The sequence below is a fragment of the Xiphophorus couchianus genome, chromosome 8 (assembly GCF_001444195.1).
Source record: "Xiphophorus couchianus chromosome 8, X_couchianus-1.0, whole genome shotgun sequence".
NCBI classification, from domain to species: Eukaryota; Metazoa; Chordata; class Actinopteri; order Cyprinodontiformes; family Poeciliidae; genus Xiphophorus; species Xiphophorus couchianus.
Genome location: NC_040235.1, coordinates 19,136,753 through 19,154,517, shown reverse-complemented (window position 1 = coordinate 19,154,517; position 17,765 = coordinate 19,136,753). Strand labels below are relative to the sequence as shown.

At 38.7% G+C, this 17,765-nt stretch overlaps 2 protein-coding genes across 3 annotated transcripts; one reads left to right on the top strand and one right to left on the bottom strand.

Annotated features, from left to right (window-relative positions):
- The first annotated feature begins 26 nt into the window (after window positions 1-26).
- On the top strand, window positions 27-7,458 carry nup54 (nucleoporin 54). Of its 2 annotated transcripts, XM_028025111.1 has the most exons (15): window positions 27-170; window positions 677-784; window positions 1,253-1,333; window positions 1,509-1,673; window positions 2,058-2,141; window positions 3,047-3,202; window positions 3,442-3,668; window positions 3,930-4,117; window positions 4,209-4,405; window positions 4,495-4,549; window positions 4,657-4,750; window positions 5,615-5,722; window positions 6,012-6,131; window positions 6,917-7,027; window positions 7,202-7,458. In XM_028025111.1, exons 1-15 carry the CDS (start codon window positions 128-130, stop codon window positions 7,328-7,330), a joined length of 1,866 nt encoding a protein of 621 aa, XP_027880912.1. In that variant the 5' UTR covers window positions 27-127; the 3' UTR covers window positions 7,331-7,458. The 2 variants fall into 2 exon arrangements, with proteins under 2 accessions (XP_027880912.1, XP_027880913.1); XM_028025112.1 differs by lacking the exon at window positions 1,509-1,673 and having other exon boundaries at window positions 28-170.
- Window positions 7,459-8,689: 1,231 nt separating this feature from the next.
- ppef2b (protein phosphatase with EF-hand domain 2b) lies at window positions 8,690-16,727 on the bottom strand. Its single transcript, XM_028024847.1, has 18 exons — window positions 16,662-16,727; window positions 16,542-16,559; window positions 16,422-16,430; window positions 16,044-16,171; window positions 15,071-15,125; window positions 14,749-14,924; window positions 14,513-14,627; window positions 14,370-14,416; window positions 14,134-14,300; window positions 13,217-13,253; window positions 12,978-13,127; window positions 12,539-12,886; window positions 11,760-11,945; window positions 11,489-11,631; window positions 10,440-10,546; window positions 10,195-10,358; window positions 10,016-10,103; window positions 8,690-9,190 (listed from the first exon to the last, which is right to left on the bottom strand). Exons 1-18 carry the CDS (start codon window positions 16,717-16,719, stop codon window positions 9,006-9,008), a joined length of 2,181 nt encoding a protein of 726 aa, XP_027880648.1. The 5' UTR covers window positions 16,720-16,727; the 3' UTR covers window positions 8,690-9,005.
- Window positions 16,728-17,765: the final 1,038 nt, after the last annotated feature.

The following is a 17,765-nucleotide window of genomic DNA, read 5'->3' as shown; positions in this document are numbered from 1 at the left end:
GTTTGTTGTTGTCGACTCGTTTTCATCTGAGCTACGACCACAAGGTGGCAGTACTTCCCCACTTTGTAGAGGGATTACTGACTGGAGAACAAGGTGAAGAAGAGTGCTTGCGGTGACAGTCGTCAACATGGCGTTCAGTTTTGGCGGTGCCGCGACTAACACAGGGGCAGGTATGAGCAATATTTACCAGGGTTTTGAGTTTTTTGTTAAACTCAGGATATGTCACACGTGTGTTACGAACGCGGGTTGCCGTGAAATCAAGTTATAACATGTTCAGATTGGCTGAACGTTGTAGCTAACTTACTGTTAACCCTCGACGTCTCTAGCAGTGCGGTAACCAAGCTACCAAGCTAACGATAAACTTCCTAGATATATTCCTGTGGAGGGATCTGAAGTAGAAGTAGAATGGACGAATGCAAAAACTTTTCAGGTTTTTCGATTGAACAATTATACTCTGTGTTTCTAGCATCAATATATATTTCACTTTTTCCAAGCCATAGGAGTAATCCTATGGCTTGGAAAAAGTGAAATTTGTAGTAAAGACATGCATTGACTTCTGTTTCTGGTTGAGAAGGTTTAGGATGCGTCTTCATTTGCTCCGTACTAACCATGCCTCTCTTGAGTTTGTTCTCTCTTCAACCCGATGTAATTTGTTTTTCTATTTGTTCTTCTGAAGGGACGTCCGGGTTTTCATTTGGTCAGTTTGGTGCCAAAACCACAGCTTCAACAACGTTTGGTTTTAATCCGACAGCGACCACTACCACCGCTTCTTCGGGGTTTGGCAGTAAGTCCCCACAGCTCCTGAATTTTCCACAACGACCTCCACACTGAAACTCATAATTAATTGGGGTTTAAGTGTGGACAAGATGTCCTTCCACCATGTTCTCACTTACATATGCATGCTTCCTGAACTTATATATATTCCTCAATAAAGGCCTTTACACAACAACAACTGTATTTGATATTGAGATAAGAAGTACACACTGGTGGACTTTATAGTTTACTTCTAAAGCAAATTACTATCACTGGATTGTGAAGTAGAATGGACGAATGCAAAAACTTTTCAGGTTTTTCGATTGAACAATTATACTCTGTGTTTGTCCATCACATAATCCTAATAGAATACATTCAATTTTACACTCTTAACGTGATAAAATGTATAGAATTTGATATATGAGTTAATGAATCTTTGTCTTATTTTGTGTTTATGTCTGTGTATCATTTTAATCATCGACTTGTTTGAATTTCTCAGCTCTGACAGCTCCTGCTTTTGGCGCAGCCACGACCACAACTGCACCAGCCACAGGATTTAGTTTTGGTGCCTCCAACACAGGTGAGATGAAGGTCCTATTTCTAGCATCAAAGGTGTTTATTGTTTCTTTAGATCGCCCTCCTTGTAGGAATATAGAGGTTGTTAATAATACAGAGTAATCTTGAGCTCTGGCGTTGTCATTTATCTCCTCCGTGTTACTCTCTCTTTCTTCGCTGCCTGCCTGCTTTGGCTGCAGGATTTGGGGGGCTTGGAGCTGGAAACACCACAGCTGGTGGGTTTAGCTTTGGGGGGTTTGGTTTAAATGCAAACCCAGCAGCAATCAGCTTCAGTGCAGGTTGCTTTGGTACAGCAACCACAGCTGGCTCTGTTTTCAATTTTGGTAATAGCCTGGCTAGCACAGGTAGAGGATCTTTGTGATTCACTTCATTTTGTGCCTGTCAATCATGCATTATTGTTTAGTTTTTCCACCTCAGTGCGGTGCAGTGATGTTTTATTTTCTTTCATCTCACTTGGTGATTCTAAGTCACAACATTTGCATGAAAAATTTTGAGTTATTCACCCATGCCTGTTGATGCCCATGCGGAATGTGTTTTTATGGAGGAATAAAATAGATGGAAATCATTTGTCAAATTCTTCTCAAATTATTGTGAAAGTTTTGTCATGATTGTTCTTCTCTGCTACCCATCAAATATGCTGTATTTTCTTTCTTGTTCTCTTGCTTTCCTTTCATCCCCTTTTTGTCACTTCTTTCATCTAACTTGTCCTCATTCCCATTGCTTCACAGGTGCGTTTGGTGGCTTTGGGACAACTACAACAACTGCTGCCGCACCAGGATCCACTTTCAACTTTGCCCCCTCCAACACAACAGGTCGGTAATGGAGCTCAAAACATCCAGCTTTACATTTTCCAAATTTAAATTTGGAATCATAGCAATGGACAGTAAATTTAAGTTGTTTCTACAATGTCTTTATATTAAGTGGTCACTGGAGTGCCAAAAGTAATGGAGCGGTCCCATTGAGCAGTACACCTGATTTCGGTGTTCAGGCTACACACACACTTCGTTCAGACATGATTGAGTGGTGTGATGCTGTGGGCCTGTTTCTCTTCTGAAGGCCCTGGGAACCTGGTTAAACTGGAAGGCATCATGACTTCTTAAAAATACAGGGAAATGTTAAATATAAACCATATAGCATTTAAAATTTGGTCAGGGTAATGATCTAGAACGGCGTTTCCCAATTCCGGTCCTCAGGCCTCCCTGCCCTGCATGTTTTAGGTGTTTCCCTTGTGCTACACACCTGGATTGAATATATGGGTGATCAACAGGTTTCTGCAGCACTTGATGGTCATGCAATCATTTGAATCAACTGCTCTGGAATAGAGGCACATCTAAAACATGCAGTGCAGGGAGGCCTGAGGACCGGAATTGGGAAACGCTGATCTAGAATACTTAGCTGCAGCTATACAAAACTGTGCACTTGTCATAAAATTAGAGGAGCCAATACTCCTCTAATTTTGTATCCCTCTCCCTGAACCAGCCTTGTGAAGTTATGTCAGAGAAGACTATGTTTATTAATCAACCCTAGACTATTAAATATTACTAGCTGATGAATTACACTAACCTGCCACTAGATGTCACCTTTTGTCTCCCAGAACATGGGACAAAAACCTGACTGATCTAGTGATCCTCCTGCAAAGCTAACATATTTTCTAAACACTCCCGACCTTAAAGATGGTTCTCTTGTAGGTGATAATTTTCTTAATATTGTTTTTCAGGAAGCTTGTTTGGTAACACACAGAACAAAGGGTTTGGATTCCCATCTGGACTCGGAACTGGTGCCACTGCTGGAGCGACAGGCTTTGGAACTGGATTAGGAACAACTGGCCTCGGTTTTGGAGGTTTTAACATCCAGCCAACACAACAGCAACAAGGTCAATAATAAAATAAATAGGTTTGGGAATATCTGTGCAAATGCAGTCATTTATAGCTGCACCTTAATCGTAGCTTTTTCAAAATGTTAGATTTTTTTTGTAAGAAATGTGGATAAAATGATTTTATTTGTAATTATTAAATTAAATAAATGTGTTTATTTATTCAATTTTAACTAGATTGCACATAAATCTCAGCATGACTGTGTTTCACTCCCCTTTTTTTACTATTCCTGCTACAGGAGGCTTGTTTGGCCAGCCGGCTCAGCAGCAGGGTCAAGCTCAGCCAACCCAGCTTTACCAGCAAGTGACCGCTCTGTCAGCCCCCACTCTTCTGGGAGACGAACGCGACTCCATACTTGCCAAGTGGAACCAGTTGCAGGCTTACTGGGGAACAGGGAAGGGCTACTATGTTAACAACAACTCACCAGTGGACTTTACTCAGGAGAACCCTTTCTGCAGGTTCAAGGTAAACTAGGGATAATTGGTTCACTCATTTTCTACTCCTTACTAAGTTTGGAAAAATCTAAAATGTAAGTGTTTTGCAGGTTCAGATAAGTAAAAGTAAAAAGGAAATATCCAGAGACTGGAGTGGGGAATGAAATGATATTTAAAAACACAATATGTTCATGTTTTTATGTTTTTCATTGACCATTTTTTCTAACATTGTATAAAAAAGGCTTACCTAGGCAGCCCTAGGATTCTGTATTAATCTTTGGTCTTTTTGCAGGCAGTGGGGTATAGCTGTGTCCCAGTAAGCAAGGACGAAGATGGTTTAGTGGTGTTGGTTCTGAATAAAAAGGAGCCTGATGTTCGTGCTCAGCAGCAGCAGCTGGTTGAGTCACTGCACAAGGTTCTGGGAAGCAACCAGACTCTGACCGTCAATGTAGAGGGCGTTAAAGCTCTGCCCAACGATCAGTAAGTTTCTCTAACGTTACATGGTTTCCTAAAATCCTGAGGACTATAAACCCATTCTGAACAATTACCTCCTGCTTCATCTGTTCTCCAGGACAGAGGTGATCATTTATGTGGTGGAGCGTTCCCCCAATGGCACCTCCAAGAGGATCCCAGCTTCCACGCTCTTCACCTTCCTGGAGCAGGCCAACATCAAGGCTCAGCTCACCCAGATTGGAGTGGTCATGTCAGTAACACGCACAGAGCTGTCCCCAGCACAGCTGAAACAGCTGCTGCAGAACGCTCCTGCAGGTAAATATGTGCACATATGTTTACCAACAGGTCGGTCATTTTGTTGTTAAAATCAGCTAACCGCATTACCTCCTTTTTGCTGTCACCAGGTGTGGATCCCATCATTTGGGAACAAGCTAAGGTGGACAACCCTGACCCAGAGAAGTAAGTTGGAATATGTTTTTTTTTATTTAGTTTTTTCTTGCTTCTATCCAAAGAGCTCATAAATCATCCTAGGTTTTGTCCTTGAACTGCCTTCCATAAATGTTCAGGTTAATCCCCGTACCCATGGTGGGTTTCAAGGAGCTGCTCCGCAGATTGCAGATCCAGGAGCAGATGACCAAGCAACACCAGACCAGAGTGGATGTAAGTAAAAATATCTTTTGCTTTTTGTTTCTACATTTAGCAAAGGTTTAGAACACAGGTGTCAAACTTCAGTCCTCAAGGGCCGGTGTCCTGCAACTTTTAGATGAGCCTCTGCTGCACCACACCTGAATGGAATAATTAGGTCATTAGCTCTGGAGAACTGATCTACACAAGGAAGAGGTAATTAAGCCATTTCATTCCAGTGTGTTGTACCTGTGGCACATCTAAAAACTGCAGGACAGCGGCCCTTGAAGACTGGAGTGCGACACCCCTGGTTTAGAAGAAAAGGCAAGAAAATGGGCAAAAGCCACCTGGTTATTAGAAAAGGAATTCTGAGGCAGACTTCTGGTGTCAAGGACGGTACGCAGATGTCCAGTCAATCCTCACTGCCAGCTGCTTGTTTTCATCATGAAATATTAGAAATACCAGAGCAATCAGCGGGAGGAAGAGTGTTTCAGAAAATGTTTCCTTATTGAAGACTTCAAATGAAAGCCTTGGATAACCTTGGGTCCTTGTGTTTGTAACGCCAGTGTGGTTTAATTTGGATGCGACTTAAGGGAAATAACTGTGAAGTTGGGTTTAGTTACAGAAGAGTTGGGTTTTTACTTTATAAACCTAATCTGAAGCGGAAAAACATTCAAAAAGCACCCGCATAGATGGGATTAGAAAATTAGAACTTTTATATCCAAATCTAGGGAGTTTTCATAACAAACATCTTTCCAAGAGTTTTTCTATAACTTGGCCACAACAAGGCCACAATGAGGGATGGATGCAGGTGCAGGGAGGTGATAAAATCTAAAGGTAAAAAAAAAAAAAAAGTCTCTTAATGAGATGTCTTTGTTTGCCGCCTTTGTGCACTTTCAGATAATCTCCAATGACATCAGTGAGCTGCAGAAGAACCAGGCAACAACTGTAGCAAAGATCGCTCAATACAAGAGGAAGCTGATGGATCTGTCTCACAGGGTGCTGCAGGTAGTTTCTGCATTCAATTTAATTAAATATGTGTGCGTTTCGTTTGTCTAGTTAACGAAAACATAAAACTGTGAATGACACAGACACAACTTTTAAGCAGTCTCCACCCCACTTTACTGACCCATATTTTGTCAGGGAGATTTCAGATCCCTTCTTTCTCCCACAAATAGCAAAACCGCATCAAGCAGCATGTGTAAATTATATCAAGTTGGAATGTCCTGGCGCCGTCCGCTTCTCTCCCAGCTCTATAAATTCATCTTCGATAACTCTGGCATATTTTTTCTGGAAGGTACTAATAAAGCAGGAGATTCAGAGAAAAAGCGGCTACGCTATCCAAGTGGATGAGGAGCATCTGAGGGTGCAGCTGGACACCATTCAGTCAGAACTCAATGCACCCACACAGTTCAAGGCAAGTGTGTCCTGTCCAATAAGAAGCCTTATTTTTCCTTATTTTTTGAAGTGTTTCATTTTAAGTAGACTTATAATGTCGCTTGGATATTATCACATTTGTAGGTTTTACAATTTGATCAGAATTTGTTTGAAACGATTACGGTAATCGTGATTAGTCAATTATGTTCAACTATTTTATTGATTGATGAATCATAAGCATACAGATTGCTGAAAGAACGACACTGTCAGAACAGTAATTACGCCAAAACTGTACAAAAATATATACATGTAGCATTTTAAGATATATATATATATATATATATATATATATATATGTATGTTCTACCCAGAACTCTGAAAGTGTCATAGATTTGGATTCTCCTGGTTCAAATTTTGGAAAATCCATAATTTCCTATGAAGCATCTTTTGCATCTAATTATTAATTGGTTTATGCTAATGATCAAGTGTTCACTAAAGGAATGCTTTCTTGTTGCACTTTGGGCAATAAGCTATATGTTTTCTTATTTAATAAAAGGTATTGGATTACTTATTTGTATCTCTTTAATGCATTTCTAATATTGTATAAAAACTTAAGTGAAAATCTGAGACAGAATGTGTTCATTTTTTAAAATCTGATTAATTATCTGAATAATCGATAGAATAATATTGTTAGTTCCAGTCTTACAACAGTCAATCTAAAGTGGTGTATTAGTCTTTCTCACTCGTAGGGATCAAACTCCTGTTGTAATTTAGACACACTTTTTATTCCATGTGTAATTTGTGTTTGTTTTTAATCCTATCCAGGGTCGATTGAATGAGCTGATGTCTCAAATTCGAATGCAGAACCACTTTGGAGCCGTGAGATCAGAAGAGCGCTACAACGTCGATGCAGATCTCCTCCGAGAAATCAAACAAGTAGGATATGTTTTTGCCTGTTTATAAATCTAAGGCTTTTATTTATCAGATTGGTAAGAATTACTCAGAAATATTTTTGCCTGTTTTACACCGACTGCATAATATGAGTTAACGCTAGATGAGATGTTTGTTGTTTTCTAACGGAAACACTCTTATCTTGCCTCACATTTCCAGCACTTAAAGCAGCAACAAGAAGGCTTAAGTCACCTGATCAGCGTCATTAAAGATGACTTGGAGGACATCAAACTCATAGAACATGGACTAAGCGACGGCGGCCACATGAGAGGGGGCATCCTGAGCTGAGGTCACCCGTCCACCCTCAACACGTGTTCAGACCCTCTATCAGTCTGAAAAGGGACACTTCTCACCCAGACCAACCTTCATCACAGAAGGATATTAAAATCTCATTTTTTTGCAGGTGTGATAATTGAGTGTTTGGATGAGTGGTCATTCTCTGCTGTCTGGGCCGATTTAAACAGCTTAAAGAAGATTCAACAGTGTCTAATAAAAGCAGGCTTCCCTCATGTTAAATCAGATTATGGAGCGCGTCTAGCAAGTAAGCTGTGGGAGTACGCAGCATGATTCAAAACTATGTTAATACATATTTGTATTTCTTTTTTTATTTTAGTAAATATTAATAAATCTTTGAATTTAAAAAAACTATATCTCCTTTTATACATTGGCGCACTAGAAGCTTTGTTTTTTTGTGGTAGAGACATTTCTAGGCTGCGTTCTTTACTCGTGTGTTTGGATTTATTTATTTGCATCGTTATTGTAATAATGTGGGTTCATTTCTTGTTTACCTTTTTAGATTAGTGCTTTCCTACATCTCATCAAAGCAGGGCTTCACTTGATAGGTTTATGTCCTGGATTTGCGTCCTCTACTGGAGTGAAAAGGCTGATTGGCAGTTGAACTTATTAGGCTCCTTCAAACCGATTACATCCCCTCATGCAACAGGGTCACCCACATGCTAAGGGTCTGTAGTGTTATCCAGCACACACGAAGATCTAAACATGTTGTCAGATGTGTAGAAGAAGCAACGCATAACTGTAGAATGCCTTCGGTGTTTATAAATAGACTTTTTTTTATATAGAAACAGATTAATAGCAACTACCTCTACAGACAAAATAACCCTTAGAAAACATTTCCAAACAAAAAGCTCCAGTCAATGAGAATTAGACATGAGGAAGGTGAATCTTTTTTTTGTTTTTGTTTTTTTGCACGAGTTGCTATAGCGAACCTTACAAGTGGGATGTTTGATAAGTTCAACAGAAAGTCAGTTCTGGTCCTCGAGGGTAAGAGTTCTGGATGTTTTAGATGAATATTTAGCAGGTTATCCTAAAATGGTCTTCCAAGGCTTGTGGAGAAGAAACAGGCCCACAGCATCACAGATCCTCCACTGTGTTTAATGGGTCAGAGGTTCATTTCCTCTGTTTTTCTGAACTGTATACAGATAATTTTAGGTGAGCAGCTATTCAACGTTTCCTGGCTTATTGGTGGTGTCTTGTCCTTTCCATTTTGAAGAGTGACTAAGAGAAATGGGTCTCTGTGTTATCGAATGAACAACCTGAAAAAAGTAAATGATTTTGAATAACTGCAGGCATGGTTAAAAGTTTTAAGTCATATTAGGCATCAAGTATTGGCACCCATTTACAATGGTTGATCAGAGAATGTCTTTATTTTCTTTCACCAACTAAATAGGCAACATTTAAGTATAAAATTGTGGTAGAAAATCACAGTAGAACTATAGTATGAAACAGATGGAGAAATAATAATGCACCCAAATAACCCACCCATTAGAAAATGTGGGTCCAGATGATTTAACTAAGCTAACACTGTCAAACGTTCATTTTAATTACGCAGCACATTTAAAAACAACTAAGGTTGACAAGGCGTTTGGCCTGATTTTCATACTGGTGGTTTTCAAAAAATAATAAAAAAAAAATCATCTAACCTATTACTCCCAACTTCTCTCCATCAAGCATGTGTGGAGAGGTCGACCAGGCGAAAGGCCTCCATGAACTCATTGATATCGATGCTGCCGTCCTTGTTGAAGTCCATGCTCTGGGCCAGGTCAGTGATGGCCTTATCACTGATTTCCATTTTAAGATGGGAGCTCAGGAGCTTCCAAGTCTGACGAAACTCCTCGAAAGAGATCAAACCTAGAAGAATGGGAGAACTGTACACTTTAACCATTGTTTTGATCGGGCTGGTGTCTCGTTGATTTGTATAAGTTTAACAGATGGAGCAAAAGAGGAATGTCAACTACTAGTAGAAGTGACTCAATAACATTAGGTTGGAAGCAGATTCATTTAAAATTCAGCATGTATATATATCTGAAAGTTCTTTCAAATAACCTCTGTAGATAAGGATTTAAGTAAGCACAAATATTTCAGTATTTAAGAACATTGGTTCTTGTTCTGCAGGGAGAATTCGAATATATCACGATTAAATGGTGATTAATTGTTTTAGAAGGTTGGAAAATATGTTGAAATAAAATTGCAAACTACAGCATGGTTCATTAAACGTAATTTTAAAAAAATATGGTGAACAATTTTAAGAAAATTATGCATTTTTATTTCTAAATCTGGTTAAAATTTTGGTGATTTTTGAATTGAATTTGATTTAGTTTGGGTATACTTTTTCAGGCGGCTTTGCTGGTTTTTAAATGGCCAGTTAAACAATTTCAGTAATAATTTAAAAGTCATGACTAATTATACAGAACGTGATAGTGGCAACGCACCACAGAAACCAGGAAAAAAAAAACTGGTTCAACATGATATCAATGACCTTTATATTTTACTTTAGTGATCAGCTGACAAATGTAAATGATTGGTTACAGATCTATTTCATTTATTTTAGATATTTATTTCCTGTTTAAATTTAACTATGAAGGATCAAAGTAAGAATATAATAATTTATTCTTACATTTTAGCATTTCTTTGGCCCTCCACAGATGAAAAATACGTCCACTGCGTCTTGCTCACCTGAGTGATCTGTGTCTATGATGCGGAAGATGGTCTCCAGGTTAGAGTGGTTTTTGTACATTGTCTCCAGGATGCTGGTATCTGACACCTGCCAGGAGTTTGAAATTACTTTCTCATGTTTCAAAGTAATCGTGAGAACAGAGTGAGCAGCGAGTGGAAGATGTTTTTAAAGACGACACCTCTGGTTTGGGCTCAGTGATGGAGAGCTCTCGTATCCACTGCTGGTAGTCCACCATGCCGTGCTGGGCCCTGTTGATGAGCTGGGGGCGCAGCACCCTCCAAGGCAAACCCAGCTTCAGCACTCTCTCCGTAGCTGTCGCCCAGTGGCGTAGAGAAATCACCCCTGAAATAGATAGAGATACTTTTCAGGGGGCCGCTGTCACATTAACTGGTATTGAGATCAGTGGTTCTGCTACTTCTGTACCGGTGTTGTTTGGGTCAAACTCCTGGAAGGCACCGATGAGATCCGACTTGTGCACAAACAGTTGCTGCCTGAGCGCTCGCAGGGCTGATCTCTCTGTCCAGCCAACACTGGTGGAAAAACAGCCGAAAGCCGTCAAAATACTTTTTCAGTTTACAAATAGGAGTAAAAGACTGAAGTTGCAAAGAAACATAATTTTCTTGGAAAAACCTTTGTTTTAGTTAATTGAATTTCCTTTGGGTATTTGCTTGAATCTACAAATCTGTTTAGTAAAATTCAAATTAATTAAATAATGAAAAGAATCTTTGATGTTGAACATAAAATTGAAATTTCAACACAAGATAATTGGGTATTTTAAAATAACTTTGATTTTGTTGTTTAACATACAGTATTACCACCTGCTTAGAGCAAAGAAATTCTTAGCTATATGAAAAAGATAGTTGTTACAACTGAAGTCCATGGATAAATATTTACAACACCGCATTTTTGATGCCAAGAGGGTTGTCAGACTTAATCTGATATTATTTGATATTATTTAATAATATAGAATAGAATAGAATTCAACTTTATTGTCATTGCACTGTCACAAGTACAAGCAACGAGATGTAGTTTGCATCTATCCAGAAGTGCTCTACAAGATATAAATATTTATTTACAGATGTACAAGACTATGTATGTATGGACTATAAGGGGTTATAGCAAAGAGATATAGATATTGTGTATAAATATAAATATGGGAGCTATATGCACAGATTATACAGAATATACAAGAATGTTAGTATCAAATAATATACATAATAGCAAGAATTCTTGCTATTAGTAGTAAGAAGCGCTTTTACTTTATCACAAACTTTTTTTTAAAGTTAGATAACAGAATAGAAAGCAGGCAGAACCATTTTTTACTACACCAAAAGTATAAAATAATTTGCTTCTCTCATTCAGTGACAAAATAAATTGATTTTGTGCTGCTTAATAAGTCCTCATATTCATATTCATAAATTTGAGCCTCCATGCCAAATAATCTAGTTGGATTATTTGCTGAAGCTGTTCACCTTTGTCTCAGGGTCAGCTCCCTGCATGTCCTGCTGGCCTGGTACTGAATGAAGTGAGGGACCAGATCGTGACCCATTCTGATGTAGGCTCCTCTGTTGCTGCCCACCTCGTAATAATTAGAGGCTGAAAATATGGTCAGCACCTGTCGTAACAATGAAGGGGGAAGGGAGGGAACACTCTGAGCTCTTGTTTTTCCCTCCAGAACTTGAGTTTTTGCTTTTTTTTATTATTATTATTATTATTTTTTACCGTGTTTCTTTCTGTGCTCACCATGCGATTGTGGCAGAACTCGTAGCCGTCCTGTTTGCACTCGTGGGAGCGGATGAGAAGCTGAAGGTTGTGTTTTCCCAGCACCTCCTCAGTCACATCTGGCCCCCAGTAGCAGCCTCCACCTCGCACCTCGTTGGAAATGCAGCCATTTTGAGGCATCGGATCGCTCCATAGAAGGTCCACTATCTGAGTGCATACATCACTGGTTAGATAAAAACACATTCACATAAAAAATAACATTGAAAAAATAGGACACTGATTAATGGACATATGGGTCTTTTAAAATCCTTTTTTTTTAATGGCACAAGAAAAATGAAAACATCATCACTCAGCATTTTGAAGCAACATTTAGTCTGGGGCATGCCTGAGTGTTCAAGTCAGAATGAAGACCATGCAGGAGTCATGGGGCCTTTAGAAAGGAGATTGTAAAACGTAACAGAGGTCTGAAAATAATTTGAAGTCAGCCACTCCACTGCACGGAAAATAATAACATGCCCTGCTGGTTAGGCCCCCAGTATCACAATATCAGGGCAAAATAGAAAAAAAGAGGTCAATATTAATCACAATGAGCACTTAAAAATTACAACAAAATAATTAAATGTTAAAGAAAACATTTCAATTAATGAGAGGTTAAATACACACTACCCTCTACTATGGTGGACACTAAACTAAAAGATTATGTTGCAAAAACAAAATCTGTTATCTTAAAGTTTAAGCACTATGATCCTTCTATCTTTCACTTGTTAGAAGAGAATTGTTGTTTATGTCTACAGTCTTACTTGTTTCCACTCATGCCCATGTGTTTCTGTGGGTTCTCCAAACTCCGGGTCTGAGTCAGAGTCCAACGTCTTCATTTCTTTGTAGGTCTGATCGAACCCAGCCAGCCTGCGCCTCTTCTTCAGCTCGTCCTCCACTGAGCAGTTCAGCTGGGCGCCGCTGGTGGACAGGTTGTGGAGGGAGCGACGCGGGATGTTGTTCCTCTGACCCTGGGCCGAGGTGTTGGTCAGGGAGCGCACCCGGCGGCGGCCTTCTGCTGGTCCAGACGCGTCCTCGTTCTTGCCGCTCCCTGCTTTGTTGCCGTTGAGTGTGGGACTGATCACTTTAGGAGGCCGTAGAACCGACACGTACTGCGCAGTCACAGGTTCAACAGTTTTAGCTTTCCTGGGTTTGTATTGTACAAAACACTCTAATCTGACTTAAACTGGAAGCTTCTCTCACTCTGTGTCTGTCTATCCTAGCGACCATGTCGAGGTCTGTTGAGTCAGAGATTCCTCCATGTACAACCAGGACCTTATGGTTGATCACTGTGGCCAGGGGAAGCCAGCTGAAGATCTTTTGGAGCAGCTTTAGGATCTTCTTGCCGTGCACCTGAAAGTCAATTCAACATACGGCATAATCTGCTCCAAAATCCATGGTTTCATCATGCTGCTATTAGCTGTATAAAGTTGCATACTCACTCTGTATTTTCCCAAGACCTCCTTGGTAAAACCATACCTGAAGAGAACACATTAATAAAATCACACATTTTAGGATTATGAACATTAATCTAGTGCAAATTATATATGCAAGGTATTCATTTAAAATTTTTAAAGGAGGTCAGAAATGAAAGTGTGGGCCTGCAAGCAGTAACTCCACAACAACGTCAGCAGCTTTCTTACAGTCATTGCTGAAGGACAGGACAGACAGAATGCTGTCTCTACCATGTTTTACATGTGCTCAGGTAAACAGTGTTTTTAAGAAATATTCAATTTGTACCACAATAATCTTAACCAGAGCACCATCTTCCAGCTGTTTCCTTTATCCACTACGTGACATGTGTCAACTTGAAAACAAGTCTTGCCATTTTCCAACCATGACCGTCCTCTTGCCACTCCTCTACAAAGGCCATTTTTGGATCAGGGCTTGAACAATTGTTTACGAGATATACAAATAGTAGAATATTGCTTTATAACACAACCTGGCTTTAAATTTCTTCACAACTTGTACTTGATTTGTCTTCAGTGTTTCTTCACTAGAAGACCTCTGACCGCCTTCACAGAACATCTGTATAAAGTGAACTCAGTTTTGTAATTTAGTGGCCTTTGTAGGCTTTCAATTAATTTAGATTTTATTTGTGCATGTCAAAGTAAAGGGGGCACCTTTCAGACTCTTTCAGACTCTTATATATATATATATATATATATATATATATATATATATATATATATATATATATATATATAAAAAAAAAAATTCTGGATTATTTTTCTTCTACTTCACAAATGTCTGCAATGTTGTAAAATATATTGATGTATATGCTTGTAATGTGACAAAATGTTGTATGTTTAAGCAACATGAAGATATTGGGAGTGTAAAGGTAAAGTGAAGATTTTACCTCAAGTTAACAATGTGATCTTCATGGTTTCCTCTGTTCAGATGCACTTCATTGGGGTAAACAAGCAGGAACCCAAACAGGATGAGCAGGATCTCTAAAGAATTCTTGCCACGATCCACAAAGTCTCCATTGAAGATGTAAGGTTTCTCACATGAGGGTAAACCATTCTGATAAAAAAACAAAGAAATTAAGATGGACTTCCTGACTGAAGATATATCTTATATATATTTTTATACCTTATAGAATATCAATAGCAGATCTTCAAGCTGCCCATGCAAATCTCCTGAGAACAAAAAAACATTTGTAGTAAACAGAATGTTACTTAGGCAGTAAAATAAAACGTTAGTGGAAGATCCTAGAAAGAGCCACTTCAGTGTACCACATATTGTAATCTCCTTAGTGTGGCAGACCGATACATGATTGATGTTTGGAAGGATTCTTAGAAGTCGCCAAGTTTCTCCAAGAATCTGCAGAACATAACGAGCGTGGAGCTGCTGCTGGGAGAAAAACATGTATAAATTATCCAAGAAAACCTAGAAGCACCTGCTTTTATCTTCTTTTCTCATTTGGGCTTTTTTTAATCTATCTTACATCTTCATGAACCAATGCACCTACTTGTTTCAGCTTGAAAGCCTCCATTAGCTTGGACACCCCACAGAACGTCATGGGGAAAGTCAAGTGGGGGCCGCAGTAGCTGTCCGGTACCTCTATGTCTTTGTAGCAGAAATATCTTTCCCAGTCTGCATCATGGCAGACCTCATTCTCACGAAAGATGTGAGATATTAGGTTTCCTTCATTAAACACAGAGAGGAAGTAAAAGGGAAGTGGATCAATATGAAAGTGAATCTAAATCTTGGAATAAGGAGCAGATTGTTGATAAATAAAAGATATTGCACAGGAGGGTTAAAGTGATTATAGCTGACAATTATTCTCTTACTTTCACTGCTGGCTGGGGTGAAATGGTCCATCAAGAAGCCAAAGAAATGATACAGCTGTGAGAGGAACCAGAGTTTTAAATGTTTGAATGAAGAAAAACATTTCTTTACATGTTTATTTACATGAAGATAGCTCTAAACTTAAACTCATTGATTGTAATGTGCAGTCCACTAACATCAAGGCAACCAATAGTACAAAGAGCATGAACTAGTTTACAGAACACATGTTGCATACAAAAAAACAGTTAAATGCACTTATTATTATTGTTTTGTTTCTTTACACGTTCATAGCTGATCCAAAACAAAACATGAAGTAAACTGCTGCTTGGGTTCTCCAAACCAGCAGGGGGCTCTAAAGAGTGCTTTAGTTCTTACAACAGACATCTCAAAATTATTTTTTTTTATCAAGGTTGAGCCTTTTTTATTTTTATTTTTTATTTATCTGGCCAGAACCCGTTCTTCCACGTGTCTTGTGGTTCATTGCAAACTCCAAAAATGAAACATTTCTGACTTTCTTTCAGTACTGCCATTCTGTCTTGCTATTTCTATGCAACGAAGTTCAGATTTGTAGAGTGTAGAAATTATAGTTACCATCACAGATTCTCCAATCTATGTCTGTGGATCACTGCACCCTCTCAAGAGTAACTACGGGCATTTTGGCTACTTCTCCAATGAATAATCTCCTTCCTCAGCCTGTCAGCGTTGCTGGGAAGCCATAATTTAATTGGTTTGTGGTTGTGACATTCTCCTTCCACTTTTTGAGGATGGATTGAACGGGCCGCAGATTATACCTACACAATTATACACCACTTTGTGTTTTTCTGTGACATAAAATTTTTATAACATGCATTCAATTTGTGGTTGCACAGTGACAAAGTTTACAAGGTTTCTTCTTTTGCAAGGTATAAATATTCATAAATAGTTTTACTCACACATTGGAGGCTAATGTTTTCTGTGCAAAAATTTTGACCTCACCTTTATTTGATCTTGCTCGCCTGCATATTCAATAGACTGGAAGATGTTCCATGTGCACCTGCGTCTCATTTCCAGCCTGGCAACATACTGTCGATACCAGCGCTGGATCAGCAAAGCTGCTCTAATTGCTGAGAAACAGCAGAAGGAAACATCAGGAACGTGTCTAAGTGGCATTGTTTCTCTGAAATTCAGTCAAGGGGATGTTCTTCGACTAGTTGTTTAGGATATCTAAGCTGTTAGGCTTCAGAAGAAAGTTTCTTAAACATAATAAAACACCTCCAAGAACCAACAAGTGTTTTTTTTTTTTTCTGGGTGTTTGGAACACTTTGACCTGGAGTACTAATTCAAAATAAATATTCTGGAAAGAAAACAACCTACCCGTGGCAGCTATTCCGAGTGCATGAAATTTGGATTAAGATTACAGCAATTAAACACAAAATGAGAAGTCTGAGTACAGATTTTAATAATTAAGGTTTTGACGAAGGTAAATATAATTACCTGGAACAGAAATGCTCACTGAAAATGACCAAAAAAAAATATTACATTGAAGTTCAGAAATTAAAGAGAGGACTTGTTTAAAGTTGTGTTCAATTAAAAGACTAAAGAAAAACTTTGCACCTCTGTCACATTTGTTCGGCTGGATTCTGGATTTTCCCATGCTGCATCCCATGATCATTTGCTGCTTTCCCTGTCAGAAAAATCAAGTCTGAGATATGTGACCTTGGGTTTTGCAACCTCAACTATTCAGCAATAAATTATCTACACACAAAGTAGCACACTCCTCTACCATTTCCAACTCATTAAACAGATGCTGAATGAAATCTCTAAACAATGAAAGGACAATAGATAAAATTATTATTTCAATGCATTCAATGGACATGTTGTTTCCATGTTGTTTCCATTGAATGCAAATTGGCTGTTTTGCTTAAAACAGCCAATATGACTTAAAAAAAACCAAAAAACTCACCTATAGGAGTCACCCGTTTTTCATTACCTTCCCAGACTTCCTCCACTTGTACATATGTCCATTTTGTTTAAAAACTCCTTGGCTGCAACGATACAACGATAAAAAATAAAAAAATTGATTAAAATATGTTATCTCATTGTTCGCTTCCTCTGCAGGTTTGGTGTCTGTAATATTGTAGCTCTTCTCAGCTACACATCCATGCATCAGTTAAAGCCCTGGGGCATATCAGAGCCAGGTGTCTCGAACAGGCTACTGTAATCACTCACTCAAAACGAAATGCAGATGGATTAGGATTAAACTTTACTACAGCTCACATCCACCCTGAATAAACAGACGAGGGCTCGGTTAAAGGGCAGCAAGCTCTTCAAAAGGATCTTACGTGGTCTCATGTAAGGCTGCGTTCTTATTGTGACTCACTGGACAAATCTGGGCACTGATTACTGACTTGTCTGATATGTAAATAAAAATAATATAAATATAATAAAAAATAATATCCATATGTATTTCAACAGAAAAAAATGTTGCCTTTTATTATTAAATTATTTAAATGTGTCATGAAGTGTAAAGTGCCCTTAGTTTTTGTTGTTTTTGCTTTTCTTTTTTTTTTTTTTTCCATTTTAATTATAAAGCTCCCACACTCTCCTGATCTCTTCTGCACTTCAAGCTTCATCGCAATGCACAGATGAATACTCCCCTCATTGAGAATGTGTTGAAATACATTTTGGAATCATCCGCCGCTGGATCTGTTAAAATAT